Source organism: Haliotis asinina, chromosome 12 (assembly GCF_037392515.1).
Source record: "Haliotis asinina isolate JCU_RB_2024 chromosome 12, JCU_Hal_asi_v2, whole genome shotgun sequence".
Taxonomy (NCBI): Eukaryota; Metazoa; Mollusca; class Gastropoda; order Lepetellida; family Haliotidae; genus Haliotis; species Haliotis asinina.
In genome coordinates, this window is record NC_090291.1 from 2,338,925 (window position 1) to 2,361,656 (window position 22,732).

Sequence of the window (22,732 nt, forward strand, 5' to 3'; positions counted from 1 at the left end):
GTTGACAAAACAACATGCCGCGTTGTTAGGCGTCCACATTGGAATGCAGTCACCCCATAGAATGGTCTGATTGTGACGCGCTGGCAGAGCCCGACTCCCCTGAGGGTTGCTTTTGCACAAGTTCTTTCCCGCCATATGAATCTACTGCGACCTCGCATATCGTATTGTTTTATCTCATACCGACACAACAAGAGGTGCTACTTTTAAGAAAGACCAACTTCGTGGTTTTACACGTGATCTGTCACGACGTTCTTGGAGGTTTCACGTGTGAATTGTAAGGCCTGCTCATGTTTGAATAATTTGTAAAACATGATATATTAGAGATATTGCGTTCGCAAAGTTGTCGCAAAAGTTGTCGCAAAACCTGCTTTGAAGTTTTATAACGAAATTGTAAGATCCATGTTTTACTGTAGGTTTCTATAAACACTCTCTTCAACATGATTCTCATGTTGATTCCTGATTGGGAAAATGTCACGTTGATTGCATGGTGGTAACAGAACATACAATCTCACGTATGCTGTTTGAAATTTGCCGGCAGGTGTTTAGATGATGTTTCATACGCTTGTATCCAATGTCCTTTGTACAGACTGTATTGTTTAACTATACGTTACCCGAATGTTTTCCCATTCTTTCTGGTATTTCTTGGTTTTAGACGGTTCATATGTAGGATACCGCACGGCCTCTAGGTTCTTGTGACCCGTGAAGATCCGGGTTAGAACTGATCCTAAGTAACCCACGCTTGTCTTAAGAGGCGATCAAACTGATCGGACTGTCAGGTTCGCTAGTTTGGTTAACGCATGTCATTGTATCCCACCTGCCGTAGATCGATGGTCGTGCCGTTGATGCCTGGGCAATCACCGAATTGTCTGGTCCAGATCGATTATTTACAGACCGCCGCCAAATAGCTGCACTATCGTTGATTGCGGCGTAAAACAACCTCACTCAGTTACTCGCTTCTTGTTGAAAACTGTAAAAGTGTTCAAAGGTACCACGGCTTGCACGTTTGCCACGTGGAACTCTTGTACAGTGCTGACAAACCCAGGCACGTGCATTCGAACCCACAATCTCAGGATCCTGGCGCTCAAAGGGGCTCAACTCTGCGCAGTTGCGACTTGTCGCACTTTAAACGACAGTGATGCCGGTACCCTCCGAACGTATAAACACCCATGGCTCATACGATGGTTGAAAACAGAACATGTTGACTGGCCATATATTAGAAGCCTACGATACCCATTTTCATCATACTTTTTAAATTACAAACTGGGCGGCTTAAGTGATATTCTGTCTCACAGTCCCTGAACCACATTATTTCGCTACATGGCAAGTCCTCCCTGCAATACTAAAGCCCTAAAGGAAGTAAATATACATTTCCCCAGATTCAGACTGAATCTCTGGTCTCCCCGTCGCCCCTTTATAATTCACACAAGCTTACCCTCAGTTGTTAGCGTGCGCACGTGAGTGCATGCCTGTGTATATATGTAATATATTCATGGACTGGCTAAGGTTCAGTCTCTCTCTCTCTCTTTCTCTCTCTCTCTCTCTCTCTCTCTCTCTCTCTCTCTCTCTCTCTCTGTGAGTGTGTGTGTGTGTGTGTGTGTGTACATACACACACATGAGGGGCAGGAGACACATAAGTGGGTTTCCACACATTGTCACCATGTGTTGAATCGAACCCGAGTCTTCGTTGTGTACAGTGAAGCCTTAACCAGTGGGTTACCCCACGGCCTCATATACAGAAGAAGTAAAGCGTACTCTTAACTTACAATTATACTGACATACATAAGCAACCCGAAGCTAACAACCTGAAGATAATTCAGTTTGAATATTTTCCTTTGCTCATTGAGTGTTTAACCAGTTCTATGTATTCTCACAACCCTGCGTGTCAACGGTGGCTGGTTGGTTTGTAGTGACGCTAGTGTGTTACATGGCGAACTGGATTTGAAAGGGCGCGGGTGTTTGGCGTTGGCAGATTAGAATATCTGGAATGTCATTCATTCAAAAATATTCTCGAACTCCAGACCACCCAGACCACTTGAGGCGCTGCACGATCTGTCCCCAACGCCACGGTACTGTCCACGACTGCAATAAACCCATTATCGTAAAGATTCACACACTGAATTTCGAAACAGATTACAAACTATTAATAGGCTTTCTATTTTCTAAAACGTGTTTTGTTCACGTCAATGGACATAATGTTTTCTGGAAGGATGTCGGCTAGACAACACTGTTATCTGTCCTAAATATCACCAAGTTAAGTAATAATACAAAAGACAAAACGATTTTACGCGTTATTTAATGAATTACCGGGATATAGCTCCAATGAAAACTTGGTTTCGCACAGACGAGACACAGATTGTTATGAGGGATCAGCAATGTAGAATTAATATCACACATTGTTCATGTTTTGCATGTATAAGTTATTGGGACCATTAGAGTGGGACGATTATCACAGCTCTTTGTGAAACAATGAAAGGTTACAATGGTCAATGTTTTGGTCGCTCTGTGAAACGAGACCGAAACATGATGTAATCAAAGCTTAACAAATAATAAGACACTACATGATGATGATGTAGTCGCTTGGCCATTTAACTTTATCGCCCAACAAAATTGACAAACGAAATGAAGTTGTCATCTATAAAGGCCTTCAATATTGTGCTTCCTAACTTGCCACTCAAAGAAGTTAAAATTAACTCAAGTTATCCACGAAAATGGTGTCTTCGTTGTCAAACCGGCATGTTATCACAAGATTCTTCCGAAATTTTTACTGATTTTATAGACGCTTCGGTAACCTCATAAACAATACAGAATACAGAAACCTCATAAACAATACAGATGCCAGGAGACATGACGTTTAACGTAAGTGTGTGTGTGTGTGTGTGTGTGTGTGTGTGTGTGTGTGTGTGTGTGTGTGTGTGTGTGTGTGTGTGTGTGTCTGTCTGTCTGTCTGTCTGTGTGTCTGTGTGGGGTTGGGGGCTTGGTAGAGAATATGTTGGAAGGTAGAAGGGGTTTATCATTTCAGGCTACTGGGATGTCAGTCTCAGTTTTTAAAATGAAAACTCCCCGACGCAATATATTTATTAAGGCATCTTGCAGCAATTTGATGCCAGAAGGGCGTTTAATGGTATGATGCGACCGGTGATGGACCCCCGACCCTCTGTCGGCGGAGACCCTATTTACACAGCCAGGTTTGCAGTTTTCCGTGTGACAAAGGAAGGAAGGCAATCGTCCGTCTTCGATTATCTGTGTATTCATGACTTCAAACTTGTCCAAGGGATTTGTATGTCTTAGAACTTTAAGAAAACATAAAAACACAATTTCTTTGTAAACGATTTATTTGTAAATATGTCATGTAAAATGACCAAATATTACTTTTGAAATATTTTGATTCTTTACAACATCTAGTCAACACAACCACAAGCAATCTTAAAGCGCTACAAACATCTCTCAAACACTACCTCTGTCGGATCTCATCTTTCTAACAACACCCCTTGCGGACATCACATAACATCAAACATTCACCACCGACGCCAAACACAGAGCAGAACAGAAAGAGAGCTAGGTGTCACAGTGACAGGAATGCAGTTCAGAGAAATCTTTTCTGCAAAAACACTGAAATAATGGGATACGAACCTTGAATGATAAGAACTAACACAACTTTAACCGGTTGCTGTAGCTACCAGAATAACTAGTCTCTTACTGATCAGTTTATATAGCTTTCTATATTTTTTACTATTCTCACAATTAAGAGAATATTTACTTTGTTACATTTAGTCTTCCTTTCATGCAAACAATGGCGACCCAACAGAGCGAATAGAAACCTCGTCTAGGTTGAACATCCAGTAACGATGCGCCATTGTTACAGAATAACTGTGAAAGACTGGGTTCAAGACCATTGTATCTTACACCCAACTTAAAAAGGGTTCTGTTTTACCATGCGGCCACAGGGCAATGAAAATGCTGGGTTGAGGGAATTGCGATCACCTTAGTGCTATGACACTCGTAAGACAATGTTGGACTGAGGGAATTACGATGTGTTTAGCGCTACTAAAGTGGTAAGACAATGGCGGTTAAGGCAATTACGATCACCACAGCGTTACGACCACTTCATGGAACGGGTTGTGTTACCGATCATAATGGAGACTGGTTATTCTCTGCCATTGACGATTTATATTTTAGCACAGCGACCGGGTAGAGCACATACATGCACATAATGGACATTCATCTTACTTGCATTCTGCGTATCGCTAAAAAATCAAACCTGAGCCCCCTTTCACAAAACTCTCGTAAGCCTAAGATCCCATAACTTTTCTCGTAGCATTTGTACCTCCTATGTTAAGGTACAAGAGGTACCAGGAAAGTTATGAGATCTTAGGCTTCCGGGTGTTTTGTGACACGAGGTCATGATGTCAAGTCAACTGGATGACGGACTGGATTGTATTTCAGAGGCAACCAACCAGTGAGATGTGACAACTAGCTGCGTCAGCTATAGGGATGCATAACCAACCACATAAATTATACATTTACATCTTAACAGTGAGTTCGCCATTAAATTCTTCCAGCGTCATGTACGAAATCCATGGTAAGTATACCAGGCGAAACTAAAAAATAACCATAAAACTGAAAGAAAATAAACTGTTAAGATAATCACTAAAGATGATGATGGAACCATTCTTTAACAAGACATGTTTTTTTCATTACATTTTGTGAGAGTCCCTCTTCGTCAAATCCTACAAATACTGTTGCAGTGACACCGTTTTTGTTGCCATGACAACATATTAAAATGCGGGACGTGAAAAGCAGGACGAACAATGAGACAATAACATGGTATGTTTTCACATACATAACAAAGTACCCTTGAAATTATCAACGACGATGAAAGAAGCACATCAACAATAATACCAATAAAAGTTTCGTTCACCTGAAACGCACAAAGGCTGATCCACGGATTTGCAATTACAACATAAATTAAAAGTCATAAATAAACATATCGCAAACACAGTTTTAAGTACTTTGTGTGGAAGATATACAGAACGGCTATTTTGTTTTCCCGGCCCAAGTTTATTTCGTCTCCTTAACTAAACAATGCAGGTCTGACGTGATGCTAGGTCAAGGTCAAAGGTCGACCAAGGCGAATTGTAAGAGAGTTGTTTTAAAACCAGTCAGAATTATGTCAGGTGGTCAAGGAATTCTCATGACAGAAATACATATATTTCCAAGGTAACAATACCATCCTGAAGCAGATTATTGTTTGTTCGATGACATTGCTTACATATACTGAATCGCAAAAGAAACGCAAATTTGGAGAAGAAAATGAAATCTCATAAAAGTAAGCGGTCATGTTTATCTAACAACTCGACAAAAAGCCAGAATTGTGTTTCTTTTGCTGTTCAGTATATCTATGCATACAGATCACAGTAGGGTTCAGCCCTTCTTCACGTCTGTCTCACTGACACATTCACATCTGATAATAATTCGGTCTTGTTTGTGCTCTCACTCACTCTCGAGGCCACCTTACTTTAAGTCTGATGGCTTCTGACATACATAGAAGGCATTTTACACAAATGATTGTCCTTGACCCACAGCGTCAGATTTTATCTTTGACCTTCACCTCACTGTTAGGTCACATGCACACTTCCGTAAATCGTTCGCCTTCATTTGCTGTGAAATATGGCTTTGACCTTCCACCTATTGCCGAGTCACACAAACACTCATGGTGATCTTAATCCGTCCCCAGTTTATTAAGTAATGTACTGTTTGTAACAAACTTACACATCTACACATCAATCGCAGCACTGAGGTCTTTCATATGCAAATCAGCATAAATCAGCATTAAATATCAGCATAAATGAAGATGTCGCAATGATTATACATTATCTGTGGAATTATATTTCCATGAATGTGACAGCACCTTGATGCAACATTGTAGGCTTCACAACAGCCATGGCGCCCGGGGAGTTGTGTCTGCCATAGCCAGGCGAATTTTGTTTGCCGTAGCGGTCGAACACAGAACTGTTTTTGGCCACCTTCCTGAGCTGGTCGGTGTAAGCCTCGTTGCGTTCACCATGCGTGTGGTGTGGTGTGTGGGCAGGTTTTGGAGGGGGCTCGGACGCGGGGGTGTGGTAAGTGGAGTATTGAGACACAGGAGTTGAGTGGTAGTGGGTGTTGTTGTGGCTGTGGTAGGGGGCGACCGAGGCCTGGGCCGGAGACGGATGGTCACTGTATCTACTGCTCCTGTCAGGACGACTTGGGGGAGGTGCCTGAGGGTCCTCATACAGACCTAGATTCTTCCTCCGGGAGACAGGCGTGGACATGGACACCGGCTTACCCTGAAGCTCTGATGAGCGACCCATCGGGGTCTGCCAGGCGCTGTCATGCAGCTGCCGAGACAATCCTCCCTCTTCTCCAGGCTTCTTCTCAAACCTTTCGATGAGTGATGTTATGGACGGTGCGTGAGTGGGACCTCTGTGGTCACGTGGATCAGCACGTTTGTCTGATGCCACATGCGTAGGATGGTGCGGGTCAGCTTGCTGGTGAGCGTGGTCATGGAGCTGCCTCTCGGGGAGGTTACCAGCACTGACACTCCTCCTCGAGTCCTTGTGAGATCGGCTGGGTCGGGGAGGGTCAGGGGTCATTTGTTTCTGCATGTTCTGGGTAGTGCCGTACCCCGGGGACACATACATCTCACTCTTTTTCTGCAGGATGTGACGATAATCATCAGATGTAGTCGACTCCTGATGATGGTGCGACGTCACAACCGGTTCAGCTTGACCTCTGACTCCAGGACCGTCAAACCGTGGGTCAAGTTTTGTCTGATTCTCATAGTTAGGAATCAGCTTGGCCTTGTATACAGGCACAGCAGTAGCTTTCACCCACTTGGAATCAACGTTACTCAGATGTCCCACAGGCGCGTCACTGGTGTCCCCAGCACCTACAGGGGCCTGATCGTCGTGCGCCCGAGTATACGCGTCAGAAATACTGATGTTGCTCCCCAGAGCGATGGGTGCTCTGTCCCTGGTTCTACTGGAGGAGCCGCTCTGTGGGGACACCTTTGCAGTGTTCTTGTTATTGTTCTCGTCACTAGCACCGGCGTTGTCACAGAAGACAGACACAGGATGCACGTGCTTTTGCCCTGACCCATGTCTGTCACGCGCTGCACGGGCAACCTCATACTTGGAAGGAGACTGGTCCCTACTCCGAATACTACTGAAAGTCGATTGGACAGACTGATGTCCAGAGTGAGTAGACGTCCTTGACACTGGGGACTCGTAGTTGAAGTTCTGATAGTCCCGGTTTAGTTTTTCCTGAAACGCTTGTATTGGATCGGTCGGTGCCTGGCCGGAGTGGCCTCTAGGTTCCTTGTCCCTCTTCTCTATATCATGCCTCCTCTTCTCCTCATCCCTCCGCGCTCTCCTCTCCCTATGCTTCTTCTCCGTGGATTCCGGATCCGACTGGACCCATCTGTCACGTGACACGTCCCGCTCCCTCCTGACACCCTCGTTCTCGGGGGATTTCTTAGCACTATTATTGTTTGAAAATTTCTGCACCACGGTATTTCGTAACTTTCCAAAAGGATTTCCGGAAGTTGCAGATTTAGGCTGTTGGCCTTGAGTACTGCTGTGAGCCGCACTTTGCACCTGTTCGTCATCACTGCGTTGGTCTCTTTTTAACCACGATTTCAGTGAAAATGGTCCATTTTTCTTATGCTCCTGGGCTTGTGTTCCAGGAGTTAAAGTTGCACTTGGAACACTTCTCACATTGTTCATCCTTGCCTTATTCAGAGATTCATAAGCCTGTTCCTGATTCTCATAATTGGCAACATAACGAGGTTGATTCTCATAGTTAGCACTACGGTCCGCAGGAACAGGCTTTACAAGCTGCTCCACAGTTTCAGGACTTGTCTTGTTGATGGCGAGCGGCTTGTGGACATTAGGGGGCGTTGACGTCATGGGCTTGGGGGAGGGGGAGTGACTCCGCTGCTGCTGGGACGTGTATCTCGCCACCTCTCTGTTGTCTTCACCCTCGCGGGGCGGCGGGGGTCGATCGGGCTTCATCTCCTGGGTATACTTCCCCACAGACTCGATCCAGTTGTTGATGTGTTTCAGCTGTTGAGCGCGGTTAGCCTTCATGTCTTTATCGTCGTTCAACACCGACAGATGCTTCAACATCTTGGACTTGACGCTACTGAATCCCTGGCCTGAGGACGATGACTGCAAAAGAAAACGGAGATGAATAAGTGGATGCTGCTGATAATAAGAGAGAGTGAGTATGGTTTCAGACCGTTTAGCACTATTCCAGCAATATCACGGCGGTCGACACCAGACATGGACCTCAATCTCCGTACCCTCGTGGACAATCCAACCCGAATCTTAAGGTGACGAGTGGTCGTTTCATCCATTACGCTACCACACCACCTGCTTTTTAAATCAGTGAAAGAATTTTCTCAGCTGTGTATGTCGGAATGTAAATAGCATGACACTACCTCCATAAAGAACCGATTGAATATCTGGAATACAAACTGACAAAAAGTTTAGAACGTTCCATGGTTTTGGGAATACAATTAGTAAAAATAAATTTCATTCCTATCAACATCACGACGGTTTCCACAAGAGCCTGAATAGGTCATGTATCCTATCGCCCTCTATGGACCAGGCTATGTTTATCCTGTATGTAAGTAGGTAACCAGCAATCTGTTCCCTGACTCTCCTGTCGTACCCTAGAGATGTGCCACTTACCAACTGACTCTTGGATCTGAACTCCAGTTCAAACTTGTTCCTGGCCAGGTTTCTGTGGGCCAGCTTCCAGTAGTACTTGCAGTCGTGAAGGAAAGTTGCCCAGATCTGGAAAAACTCGTGCGGTGTGCACTGAAACAGCAACAAGATGGTGTAGCCGGAATATCCTGTGCTCTTAAATGTGCAGTAATTCTGATACGGTGATTTTTTATATTTATTTGGAAATGATAACCATGACGTTTCTCGTACCTTTCTGTTGTCATGGAGGAAGTATGCAGTGGTCTTCAAGAATCTGTTCCTGCTGTCCTCAAGCACTCGCTCCTGCTCGAACACCACCTCCAGGGCTGGAACATGAAAGTGCACTAGAGAGACTAGCCAGACACTCAATTCATTGGCCATCATTTACCACTAGTTGCACGTTTCATACCACGGTGTGTCTTCAGTAGTCCAGGGTCTACACCATGCTGCTCAGAGTTGTCTCCCTTACATTCACAGATCGTTTTGGGTTTTAACCAACATTCTCTGATTATGACTTTCGGTTTACCATTTGGAAAACAGTGTTCAGCAAACTGGTACATCACCATCGATCGGTTTCACTTCTCAGCAAATTTCGAGTTTTTGATACATCACCCTGAAAGAGCCTATTGCTTAGCTTTTAGGACTAAAGGTGAAAATTTAGGTATGTAGGTATTTGTATCCTGTGTTACACACTACCTACCACATGTGGCGAAGTTATCGGTGTTGACTCGCAGTGTCTGGGTCAGGTTGCTGCTCTCTCTCTTGGACAAAGACTCGATCTGGAAGAGAGTGAAATGTTGTCGAAGTTGTCCGATGCTGCTTGTGTTGTCCTTCATTATATATCAGTATATATCATTATATATCATTATATATCATTCATTATACAACGTAAGTGACATGCAAAGCCATACAAGTGTCAACCAATTACAATAGGAGATCAACAGCATGAGACGCATATTCTGCAGAGTAGTGTCCCTTGAGCGAGTTAGACATCTCGACCTGATCGTATTCCCAGCATGACCACTATAAGGTCCTAGCGTAAGTCAAAGATGTCTCAAAACAGTGATACGACCGCAAAGTATGTGATACCTGCATCTTTTCGGGATTCACTCCCACATCAAGATGACACAACCTGACACAACAGAAATGATGTCTAAGGCGCAATGAAACACATTATTACAGAATCAAACATCTCGGATGTGGTACAACTGCCTGTAACGTGCTCACTCACCCTCTCTCTGATGGTGTTCACCTCCCCTCGCAGGTCGCCCAGCACCCGGTGCATGTCATCAAACGACACCTGCAACATCGTCAACATAAAACATCATAAACGGTGACAGGTAACATCTGTAATCTTGAAACTATGGGTTACAGATGGTTACCTTGCGACTACAACAAGTGATGAACAATAAAGTATATCTGATGTGAGTAAGTGAGGGGTATTGATTTACGCCGCACCAGCAATATTTTCCCAACTGTGCCATATCGGGTTGCCAAGGTTACCTGTGCTGCGTGTCTCATGTTGGAAGGTTCGGGTAACCTGAACCGGGTGGGACATCCAAGGTCAAGGTCGTTCTCATAGTGTTGAACATACGTCTTCATGACGAACTCCAGTAGATTGCCGCGCCGCGTCTGAACAGCCCATGCAGTTAGAACAGGCATATTTAAGGTGGCAGTTATTGCAAGTAAGATAGTATCCTTCATCAGGGATTGCTTTAAACTCCAAATCCTACAACATTATCGGATCTGTAACTAACACCTTTTAGGAAGCTTTTTCAAATCAAATAATTTTTGAACCCATATGGTAGCCTCCCGTGAGCCAGTCATCAGGGATCGATGATTTTTGTGATAATGAAACTATTATTTTTGTGTGCCTGATTTTCAAAACAAAATGTGCCAGCACGTCCCATACTTCAAATAAATACCCTGATTTGAAGCAGTAATCGAAGTATACAAAGATATTGTCTATGAACACATATTGCAAACCCTCAAGAGAATGTGAAATGGTCGGCCCCTTGTGTGAGGCCACGGTTTACAAAAAGGCGAGCACTGGGCCCACGCAGTTCTACCCTGTCGCTGGAGTCCTTCAGTTTGGTCAGGATGTCCAGTGTAAACCCATCTGCCTGGCCTCGCTCCAAACTGCCGCCGTTCAGGTAGTTGCCGACAGCCAGCAGCGTCTCCAGGAGGTTCTTCAGGGCAACGCTGTACGAGAGAGGGTCAACAAAAAATGTTTAAACCGTCTATGTACGTCGGCTATTGTTGTTGTCATACATTATACATTATACATTATACATTATACATTATACATCATCCTTCCTAACACATATAGTCTGATTTCATGACACCTCATTATTGATCATGCTGAGTGCCAACAGTACTTGTACCTGCTTGTAATCTCATCGCACGCAGTGTTCAGCTCTCTCAGTTGTTGATCTGAAACAGAAAGAAATCTGGGTCACAATCTGTTTCATTGTCTACAGAATACAGAAGCACATTCGGAACACCTTGAGAGACTACAAGAGTTCTTGGCTCTAACACAGCGCCTCCCCTCTTTCTCTTGGCATCAAGCAGACACGTGATGATGACGTAACTGAAATAGTGATGACGTAACTCAAATACTGGGGCCTTGCTCCACAAACCGATCGTAGCGCAACGACTGCCGTAAGTCTATGTTAGAGCTTGAGAGCACAGGCGCCCAGCGCGGGTCAACTTAGTTTATCGATTTTTCGGACCCACGGTGCTTGAGAGCTACCACCGCTTTGTGGATGGGGCCCCTAGACTCATCACTCATTGACGACCTCCTCTGAAGTTGGTTTTATTCCCAGGACGTACCTGGTACCGCTAGACATTAACAGGTAGAATATCACTGCCGAGAGGCTTCAAGAAACCTTTTTCGATCTTATCAGACATAATACATGAGGCTATTCACTACATACCAATCTCGAATAAGTTGACCTGTAGTCTGTGTTTGAATCTCAGGAAGTCGATCCGCTCACGGAAGTGGTCCACCTTGGACAGCTCAAACACCAGGTACTCAGGGCAGTCGAGGTTACCTGGGGGTACATTACAGGTGTCAGCGAACACACAGAGGAGACAAATGGGTGTTGTATGTGTAGTTTATTTACCTATCTAGGTAAGATGTCATTTTCTGTCAAAGCTTACTCGTAAACTGTAACATTTGACAATAAGTATCCAGAGCTATGCGTAGTCAGTTCATATACCGGTACTCCACGATGCGATAACATTCACTTAGCTTGTTCCTAGCTTTACTTGTAAAATTATATCTACATGGAACAGGGGTCGTCATCAACGAGATTACACTGACACACTTCTAAACATGCTACATCTCAGTGTCTAGGACATATCTATTTAACGACAACACCACTGTGACTTACTCGCTCCCTTGCGCTTGATGTGGTGGAGGATCTTGTCCAGCTCGCGAGGCGTGTGAATTAACTCCAGCAGATCGGCCACCCTGAAGGAAACCAAATGAAGCACTCGTAAAATACTGCTGAAAATGTCGTCATGGTACTGGAGAACTTGTTGTGTGGGTGAGTGAGTGACTTCGGTTCAACACACAGCAGTACATACCACATGCCAGGTTAGGACGAGAACCCAAAATAACGTCAATCAGGTCATTTGAAGGAGTAAGAGTATGATACAGATAAACCTAGAAACAATTTTGTTCAACTAAGATTCGAACTTCGATAAAGGTATGTGGCCATTACAAGTCTACAGAGAAGAGTTGGGGGAGGGGCAAGCTGTGCTTCTGTATAATGTATAACACATCACTTGTCACAGACAACCAATTGGCCGTTCTTTGAAATAAATGAAATATACTTTTTTAATCAGCATAACATTTCCTCCCCTAGACTTGGTCAAGTTTGCTCTAGACTTGCCTTTGCTTTCACTACTAAACAGGTCTAAAATATACGTTCTACAGGCAGAGCGAAGCCATATGTTGGTGTGTGAGGGCTGTTTTGAATGCTTGTAGATATATTTTAGAATAGACTTAGAGACTGATTTACCCGTCTTTGTGAAGCGATGACAGGTCAAGGGATGACATCGCCTGTATGACGTCATTGAGAGTGTGACGTAGTTTCTTCATCTCTAACGTCACGCGCTGGGATTTATCGCTATCGAATATACCCACAGGCTGAAATACGAATTAAGTATTTCATATGTTTGTAATATGAGATTTTAACTACACGAATTATAAAATATATTTCAGGAACGAAATTGCTTTCCAAACGCGACTGTTACTACACCACATAAGACACGTATTTTCGTTTCGTTTTTAACTCAATGATATTTCAACCTGGATTTCGACCCTCATCAACGCACCTGCTGCTTAGGGCGACCTCGCCGGAAGTAGATGTCATCGTACAGAGTGACATCATCAGATGATGACGGGTCGCCGGTCTTGGAAAATAATCTGACAAAAGATAGAAGGGTTCTCTATATATTAAAAAAATGAAACATGACAAAGTCAATGTTTTGCGACATCATGTATTTCATGGCATTAAAGGGGTTTTTTTTATGGCATTTCGTTGAAGGTTACAATACATTATCGTTCGTGTAAACAAATTAGGAATTCAAGGAAGTGCTTTACATTACATGCAAATATGTCGATGTGAATGCTATACATGATAAGATGCTGACTTTCATGGCAGCAATGACGTCGTTCAAGTGGATTACATCAGAACCTTCCTGAGAACAGGTCACATCCTATACGTTAGTATGAATTCGTGTTTACAATAAAATCTCACTAAACAGGACCTGGATAGTTGGGACATCCGTCTTACTGGACAGTTGGTGTGGGAAGGTCTGTACATATTCCTCAAATTGGTTAAAACGGATCATTTGATCTGGAAAGTGCCACCCGGAGTACAGGGTGTCCTGTTTTCGCTTTTGTTAACAGTATGGGTGCTAAATACCTCTCTATGTCCTCTGTATCTAACTTGGGTTCCATCATGCTGTGCCACACCGTGCCTGACTCGGACCCTGCAGACAGACAATTGACAATATGAGACAAGTCCTACGTTGATTACCAGAAGTTGTGATATCGTTGAAGTACCATTTTGCCTTGAAAGAGTAACCAGCGCATGGTATCTGCAGGACAGTCTTTATAAGATATAAACAAGAACAAGAATTTATGAAATGGATGTTGTGAAAAGGAACAAGGATTCAGAAGGACAACTGGCAGAGGAACTTGGAATAGATAATAACTCCATAACAGATTATAACACTAAACAACAACATTTTGTAGATGTCTATCCGTCATTTAGAATAACAGAATCCCAACTGAAGAAGCGTAGAATTGCCAAAGAATAGGGGAGATTTCACACATTATAGTGTCAGTGTCTTATGGAGACTAAAGTAGGACCAAAGGACCTGTGAAGATCCGGGTCAGAGTTGGTCTTCAGCAACCTATGCTTGTCGTAAGAGGCGACTTACGGGATCGGGTGGTCAGGTTCATGGACATGGGTGAAACATGTCATCAGTTGTGCTGATCGATGCCCATGCTGTTGATCACTGGTCCAGACTCGATTATTTACAGACCACCGCCGTAGGGCTGGAATATTGCTGAGTGCGGCGTATAACTAACCTCACTCACTCGCTCACTCTACAACGCTCCAGGCCCCTTGGCATTGCGTATATTTAAGTCCAATTAGCGATAAAGCTGGAATGTAGCTGAGTGTGGAGTCAAACAAGTAACAAACAAACCCAACACAAGGACAAAAAGTGTAATTACGGTTTTAGCAGGGAAGAGACAGAAAGTTGCGAGATACTCACCAACATCTGTCAGTATGATGCGGTGCCAGTGAAGTGGCTTCATCTTAACTTGAGGATGGATGATGGGTTTGTTCGGATAAACTTTGTTACCCCGACTAGGCCTTGGTGGTAGGGGAGGGGGGATCTCCCCATCTTGCAACAAAGCCACGGCCTGTTTCCTCTCCTCCTCCAACTTCGTTCCTGCAACATCAACAACAGTTCACGGTACAAACAGAGCCGCCATAACATGTACAACAACAGCACAGATCACCCCAGCTGCCACACCACTAACCACCAGGTGCAAGTGCTACTGTGGGAATTTTTTTTTATTGAATATCGCAAAAAGTTATCAGAGTGATGAAACATTTTCGCAAAGGAATCGCCCTATTCCACTAAAAAATCAAACTAACATAAACTTTCCCATGAAAACCCAAGCAATAGATGTGCCGTATTGTCAAGTTTCTGTCATTCCAACATGTTGATTACTGACAGTGTCGTCTGCACCATGCGCGGCTGCCGTCCCAGATGTTGCAAGGGGTCAGGCAAGGACGCCAGCTGCTGTCCCTACTCTTTCATAATATGCACTACATGTGCCAACAAACAAACATATCATCCCTGTACATTGTCCATGGACAAAATGCTACGTATAATCTTTTCATGATTTCCCAATACCATTCATATCGATTACCCAGAACACGTGTCAGGGTATACATGAATATATTGACGTTCAAAAATACACGATAAAGCAGCGCGTGGGAATAATAAAAAATATGATTGGCAAGTATGAAATATATATTCATCTCATTAGCACAAGTAAATAGCCCACGCAGGATCGAAAACTAATTAATGAGGGAGAGTACAGTAGGTTGTTATGAATACCGGAAGGCTGTGTAATAAAAACAGTATTGACAATTAACTATAGGTATGTGAAGATATATTTTGCTTTTTGACTTATTTTGAGTAGAATGTATACAGACAGTTTTTACACCAATACCGTATAAGAATAATTCGCCCCTCGAAATCTACATACCAGGTTGCAAGTTCATCGTGTTGTGTATAATTAGATCTGATGCAAGTCAGATACTGACCTTAGGCTTGGGGCGATTCCTTAAAATATATCCCTTGTGCTGAGTCTGCAATATGTCGATTAAAACCGCATAACGACACAGCTACAAACACCGAAAGCCTGTACAGCGAGCGATATGACTCAACCTTCACTACACACGAGGTTACCGGTAAGGACACCAAATATTCATCATTACCAGCGTATACCTTAACGACGAGACAAAGCGATGAGCTGCCACCACCCCCTCCCATCTCCCCCTGGGAAGGTATCTGGGTGAGGACCTGACCCTGTCAGGGGTTGGGAGCGTGATGAATGGGAGGAGATAGGGAATCCAGCATCTCTGATAAACACCGTTTCCCCACGTAACATGACCGTCCCCTTGTGTGGTGTACACATCGCCGTACCTTCATGTCACTGCTGGAGATGACTGTTCCACTAACTCGGAATTACGTACAATACATTTTACTGCGCTTTTTATGGGCCCGTGTAGCCCTTAGACATTCGTAGCTTGTGACAGTAGGGATGTGGGACACTGGTCAAACCCCGCGTGTCTATTTGGGCATCTGGACCACTCTGTCTTGACAATTAATGTTGTGTCAGAACCTTTGACTTCACTCGGCTAAACATTTCGCTCCTGCACTCCTTGTCAGGGCACAAAGCACGACATGTACACCTGACTACGCTACCACCGGCAACCAGAATGTCGGGGGTCGATTCAGTCCTTGTACAACCGGCAATACAGTGGGGACTACGCTTGTAAACTTTATTGTTCAACGAACCTGTTCAGCGGAGAGCAGATAAATCAGCTGTATCAGCTGAATGTCCTGTCTAATTGAGGCGTGGGGCAACTGTAAGGATAGTTAACTATGCAGCATCCAACTCCCGATGCTTTAACCCACAAAACCCAGAGACTCTCTCGTTGCTTACTGTAACTAGTAAACAAATACAGTACTTCTCAAACAACAACAGACAGTGAAGTATTTCTCTCCATGCATGTGTCACGCTACCCTAGAACGGCCTATTGGTGTACTACTAACAAACTGATTCAGTACATGGCTAATCTATCTGCAGTTTCAGCAGCCGTATCTGGGATCACCATCTCCCAACAGTCAACGATTCACAAGCACAACCACCCCAAATACATTCAGCCTGATATAGGCTTACGTGAGGATTTCCAAATACTAACTTCCATTAATTACGGGGCCAACTCCCACTCAAACATTAATCGAAATCAGCTATATGAGTTTGTCAATCACCCAACTCAGCCTCAGCTCAAGCGACAGTCTCACATCAAAGACCTCCCATACGCACAAAATAAGAAACAATCCACAGCTAAACAATCCGAACTCAGCATTAAGCTCGTGGATCACAAGGGTGGTCCTAAGTCTCCTTTGGGACACTGGCGTAATCTCAGCGTTATGATAATGGCGGTATACAACACGGGGGCAGGTAAAAGTAACACCCGACTGCAATCTGGCCGCGCACGTAGACAAGCGTTCCCCGCATAGATCAGTTGAAGGTATTTCCTGTGAGGGGGACGACAAAGGTGTCACTTTCATGAAGACATTAGGCTTGAATTTCGCGAGACAGTAATGGGTGTACAGCCGGGGAAAATATGGTAATAAGGATTCTATCTTAGGATATGTTGTCTCAGGTCCTGCCTGTTTGAAGGGTCATAAAATTTAAAAAGGAAATTCAATATTGTTTCAGGGGTATATGAGAGCCACGAAAGTATTGTCCTAATATAACGACATAACGTTTCCATTTGTCTTGACTGTCAATTAGATATATCATCGGAAGTCTGTACGTCAGTGGGTCATAAAGACAAAATTGCCACATAAATATAAATAGTACACGTTTATCATTTACTAATACCCAACCGCAGAAACGGAACAGAAAGTCATGGCAGGGGAACATCTCAAAATCAATTCCGGGAGTCCTGTCGGTACCTCGTCTGTGTTAGTGTCATAGTCAAGACTTAAAGGGATGACAAGTAGGGGCACAGTTGCCTGTTGAAAGCCAGCCCGAGACCAGTAACCTTGTTCAATGACGTTCGCTACCTTGTTGACACAGTTTTGCCAAGTTTCAGGGATTCCTTAACCAAAACCTCTACTCACGTAATCTAAAAGTTGTGTTTGATCTGGCAGCATCTCATTTGACAATATCCCATATCATTTCAATGGGGTTTAGGTCACAGTGATAGAATGGATGTCCCAGAATATCGTGACCCTTACTTTTTGTGCAACTATCAACCTTGTAGAAAGGTTCACCTTTGTGGGGTTTTATGATCTAATATAGCTGAGGCTCCGTTGCCTTTGAAGGCCGTGAGATCTGAAATTTGTCGAGCCATGATATCATATCACCTTTTCGACTGTTCGATGTTTGGGCTTTACTGTCTGGTTCTGCAAGCTGTGGTATGGGGCATTGTCCATTACGATAAAAGACTTCTCAGGCAAAGGTACCAACTTGTTTTTAACCCAGTCGAGGGAAACCGCACCATCATCTCGGAATGGTAGTCTCTGCTATCTGTGGACTTTGCCCTGAATACCAAGTCGTAGCCTAGGAGAAAGCCGTTGCTAGAGCAACCAGCATGGAGCATGACTAGTCTCTAGTCTCCATCAGCCCCATAGGGTACCCACTGATTGCTGGCAATGTGCGAGCCCCTTCCTCGCGGTTCTTCTGTTTTACCCTGAGAAAATTATTTCTCAAGCGAACGATGTCAAGGCATTCACAGAGTACTGACCTATTCTCCCCCGACAATTTCTTATAACAATACCCGAAGGAGTGTAAGAGTCACCAGAGTGTGTACTTTGATACTCTGAGGTTGCGTTCTTGATGTAAATGCTTTATTTAAATTTTCATGTATTTGTTTTCTGAATAGAGCTTAATGATAGACTGTCTTACAAAGTTCTTTCGAAAGTTGCCCAAATGTTTTAATTTGTGTGATTTTGACACGACCCCTACATGCTTCGCATCACCCTCACAATCTTTGTGTTCCAGAACTCCTAAAGCTTTTGATGTCCGCTTACGGAATTTATTAATGGCAAAAATGCTTTGCCCCTTTCGGCTTTAAGACACACTTAAATCATCAACTGTTTCACGTCAGCATTCAACTTTTCATCAGGCATGTGTATCCTGTGCAAGACGAGATGGTGGCTGTTCCGTTTCTGCGGTTTCGCCCCGCCGCGATAGATAACAACTTTTTGCGTTTTCAATGATGATAGTTTCTCAAACAACCTTTTTGGTGGAGTCCGGAAAATGTTCAAATATAAGAAAGCGGTTGAGTACTAGTAAATGATAAACATGTTTTGTGCAATGATAAAATTTGCAGTTCATCTATCCGTTTCTAACTCAAACGGACTGTATAAGGTGTATAAATAGGAGAATTTATATAACTGACGTAAAGCTTTCTTCACAAACACTTTATAAACGCCTGGTATTCAGTTAGTGACATTCAACGATGGGTGGTAACTCTGACTGGATCCGAAGAATGGGACAAAGGTACTCCTTGCTCCACCATGACTCGCCATGATAACGGACTAAATTTAGGACTGGGTGGATATGTCCAAACACCTGGACATGTCCTTTGGCACTAGTTCACACAGGCGATTAGCAGATTCTGTCAAGACCTGCCGTAGTACAGTGAATGTACACTGCTTATTGGTCATATACATTACACATACCATACAGATTAGGACACCTCCGTGAAACTAGGGTTAAAAATCACATAGTTCACGTACAGTTAGTGGTGTCATATATATATATATATATATATATATTGATGGACCTGGACTTGCCCAGTAGGGCAACACCTTCAAAACAGATTTGGACTTAACGATGACGTTTAGCAAGATTGGCCTGGATGTTCCCACAGGATTAGAACCTCCATATATCGAACATCTACCTGTCTCACATAGAGAATTTTGATTCGGTCGGGTCAGTTCAATAATAAATACCAATGTCAGACTTACCGATGATGTTGAGCAAGCTAGCTTTGGCAGGTAGGATTCCATAGGGCGACGACTTGGTGCTTGAGTTCTCTAGCATCTCGGCAATGGATCTCAACTCGTGCATCTTTGCCATCAGCTTGTTGATCCTCTCCTCGTACGTCCGTAGGATATGCTGATGCTCTTTCTTCATCCTCTTCATCTCCTCAATCAGTTGCTTCTCATTGTCTGAGTAAGAGTAGCTGGGCTCCACCCAACGTCTCTGAGACTCGCCACTCTCCACGGTGCCACCCGAAGATGTGTGGCTATTTATAGTACCGGGGATTCCCGGGGTCATTTCATAGTCTATTGCCGCCATTTCTGTTTTCTCCGGAATCCGTTCTTCCGGAATAGCGGAGTGCTCTCTAGTCGATGCCATTGAGTGAATGAACTTGCAGGCGTTCCTATCTCGCAGTTTAAAGTATGTCTGGGTATCAACTGAACTATCTGTAGAACACGTGCTCTCTCTCTTTACCCCTGTATCCCAGGTACTGGGAGGATATCGCTGAATCTCGTGTTTCTTTCCGTGACTAGCTTCGGGGAAGTCTCGTTCAAGTTCCCGAATGAAGTTATTGAAAGACGTCACGATGTTATAATTATCAACTCTGTGTAGCACTTTATATTTAACGTCTTCGATAAGTTTATAGTCCAACCTATCACGGGGTTCTTTTTGAACAACACTGTATCCTGGCGTCTGATTGGCCGGATAAGATGACGTCATTATAGAAGCATGTTGTCGCTTGATGACCTCATCATCTTGCCACATGAACAACTGAGGAGAATCCTCGAACGTCCTCGCTCCAAAGATGCTTCTGATGAGACCCTCCTTAAACAAGCGTTTGGAGAACTTGACGGCCACAGCCCTGGTCCTGAAGCGCCTGGGGTAGTGTTCCAGAAGCGTGGACACTAACACACACCCCTTAAACACGTTCCGGTCTTTGCCCACTCGGGGCCGACCCCAGTCCATCTGAAACAGACATAACAAAATCAGCAAAAGTTAAACAGTGGAATCTAAATCTTACAGTGGCAGATTGTCATGACACAAGACCGATTTCCAGGCTTGTATAATTTAACTGACAGTGAGTGACTTTTAGCGATACTCCAGCAATATAAAGGCGGAGACACCAGATAAGGTGTCCACGAGGCTGCCCACTGCCCCTGCATTTTCACACTAGCTAACGTCACTAATTCTTTGGATCTCGTCCATAGTTCAGAAAATATAGTCACAGATGGGGGCCTATACAACTATTACAACAGCCGTACCTCGTGAACAAAATACGAACAGAAATACAAGCTCCATGACAGTGCCGAATCCTAAAGTACGCGATATTTGGACAACAACAGCTGCTCAACTAGTCCGAGCCATAGACCTTCACATGCTTGTATCTTTGTGACTAATACCATCACTTAAACTCCCTGCACTGGTGCTTAACAACCTGGTATGTACACTTAGTATAATCCTTCAGGTACACTGAGCTGGGTAGATATGCACGTACATATATATCTCGTGAGTGAATGTATGTCACAGTGATGGCTGTCAGAAACAGCTCACTTGTACCTACACGTTCGTAGACGGTCGAATCAATGAAAGATCCTATACAGTATAGGATTTCTTTAATTGCTTCAGATCGGTCGATCCGCTGAAAATTACGTCGAAGGTTTCATTGTAGGTCAATCCAGGCGTGGTTTAATGACAGGATCAGCTCTGGTTGAATGACTAGTTTTAAGAAGCTGGAAAAGCCCTTGAAGACACCATGCAGTTGCTTTGGATGCGAGTGGATAGAGTGCTGGTCTTTCTTGGGTACGTCCTGAGGAAGAGGACATTGATCGGGAGAGAGTGTACTGGCACACTGCTGCTTTATAACAGTGTGTGTAGATGTGGAAATAGATCTTGAGTGTGTTGTCGACGTGTGTAAGAAGGCAAGCAGGCTTGATAGCCCCTGATGAAGATGCTGCGAACGCGTTTCGTTTAATGCAGTGTTCATAGACTTATCTGTCGCCTTTGATACTACGGAGGCATAAAAAAGGTTCTAATGAGGCATCAGGAACGTCAAAATCAGGAATCACAAAGGTCAAAGTTGCGATTTCAGATAGACGAGGTGAAATGGAAGTTAGGCCTCGGTTACGAACGACCCACATGCTGCCTAAACGTTGTCATCCTCCAGCCTATATGCTGCCTACACGCCGTCTTCATGCAGCCTACATTACAGCACTACTGGATTGCTGACCAGTGAGGGCGGGGACCATTAGGAATGTGTACCAAGGTCAAACGGGTAGCAAGCGGACACACTAACCACACAACTATCACACGTACCACAAGCAAATACCTCGTTGCATAACTATCTTCATGTGTTATTTTCATGACCAAGAGCCTTATTGCAACTATGTCGATGTCGTCTTGAGTACGTGTCTGTCAGGATTGCCATAGCCGAGATCAGATACCAAACGTATAATTTCCGCTATTGTGTTCGGGTTATTAACTATGATTCGTTCCCTTCAATGCACGATAATGGAAAGCAAATAATCGCATATACAAATCCATGTGTGCCGCAGAGCATGTGGCTCCCTGGAGAACACTAAATGCGTTGTGTGATGCATATCAAGCATATCCCACCCCACAGCGCCTGGGTTAGGGTCATAACGTGAAATCTGATCTAACTCTCGATCATTCAGTCACCACTGCTTACAATGGGCGGATTATCAGGATGATTGACGCTGAAGCGACACCTAGCGGTCGGGTTCTAAACTCACGATCAGACCATGACAGGTGTCTTGCATTGAGGAATTAGGCACGCCTATTTTTGTGTAGGTCGTTGTTAACATGTTTTTTGCTTTCACGTCATTACGAAACATGTCATAAAAATGTTTGTGCGTTTGAAGCAGTCTAAGATTAGGTTCGTTGTGAAAATATGTTAAAACCCATTCTCGCTGAGAGAAACAATGATTTTAGCAACAAAACCATAAGTTTCGCGTTATTACGCTATGAATAACATAACACTTGTGACAGTCTAGCTTCAGGGCCTGGTTACGTCTCTGGTCTGTCAGCACCATGTCCGACGTCCGGGTGGATATAGCAAGCCTTGCAAACCCCTACGCCCACCCCCTTCCTTCATATCTAGATCCGCCTATGTCCGTGATCCGTGAACACAAGAGTGGCA

At 44.0% G+C, this 22,732-nt stretch overlaps 1 protein-coding gene across 3 annotated transcripts in view; it reads right to left on the reverse strand.

Annotated features, from left to right (window-relative positions):
• Positions 1-3,314: 3,314 nt before the first annotated feature.
• LOC137258526 (uncharacterized) overlaps positions 3,315-22,732 on the reverse strand; it is a 72,984-nt gene continuing 53,566 nt past the window's right edge. For all 3 annotated transcript variants that reach the window (XM_067796231.1, XM_067796232.1, XM_067796230.1), the window contains exons 2-16: positions 19,560-20,541; positions 14,544-14,723; positions 13,685-13,751; positions 13,092-13,182; positions 12,776-12,903; positions 12,143-12,222; positions 11,684-11,800; positions 11,132-11,180; positions 10,817-10,949; positions 10,251-10,379; positions 9,979-10,047; positions 9,448-9,526; positions 8,979-9,073; positions 8,733-8,861; positions 3,315-8,207 (exon numbers count right to left, since the gene is read on the reverse strand). In XM_067796231.1, the coding sequence (XP_067652332.1) occupies positions 5,883-8,207; positions 8,733-8,861; positions 8,979-9,073; positions 9,448-9,526; positions 9,979-10,047; positions 10,251-10,379; positions 10,817-10,949; positions 11,132-11,180; positions 11,684-11,800; positions 12,143-12,222; positions 12,776-12,903; positions 13,092-13,182; positions 13,685-13,751; positions 14,544-14,723; positions 19,560-20,541 (4,653 nt within the window). In that variant the 3' untranslated portion in view covers positions 3,315-5,882. The remainder of the gene's footprint in view (positions 8,208-8,732; positions 8,862-8,978; positions 9,074-9,447; positions 9,527-9,978; positions 10,048-10,250; positions 10,380-10,816; positions 10,950-11,131; positions 11,181-11,683; positions 11,801-12,142; positions 12,223-12,775; positions 12,904-13,091; positions 13,183-13,684; positions 13,752-14,543; positions 14,724-19,559; positions 20,542-22,732) is intronic.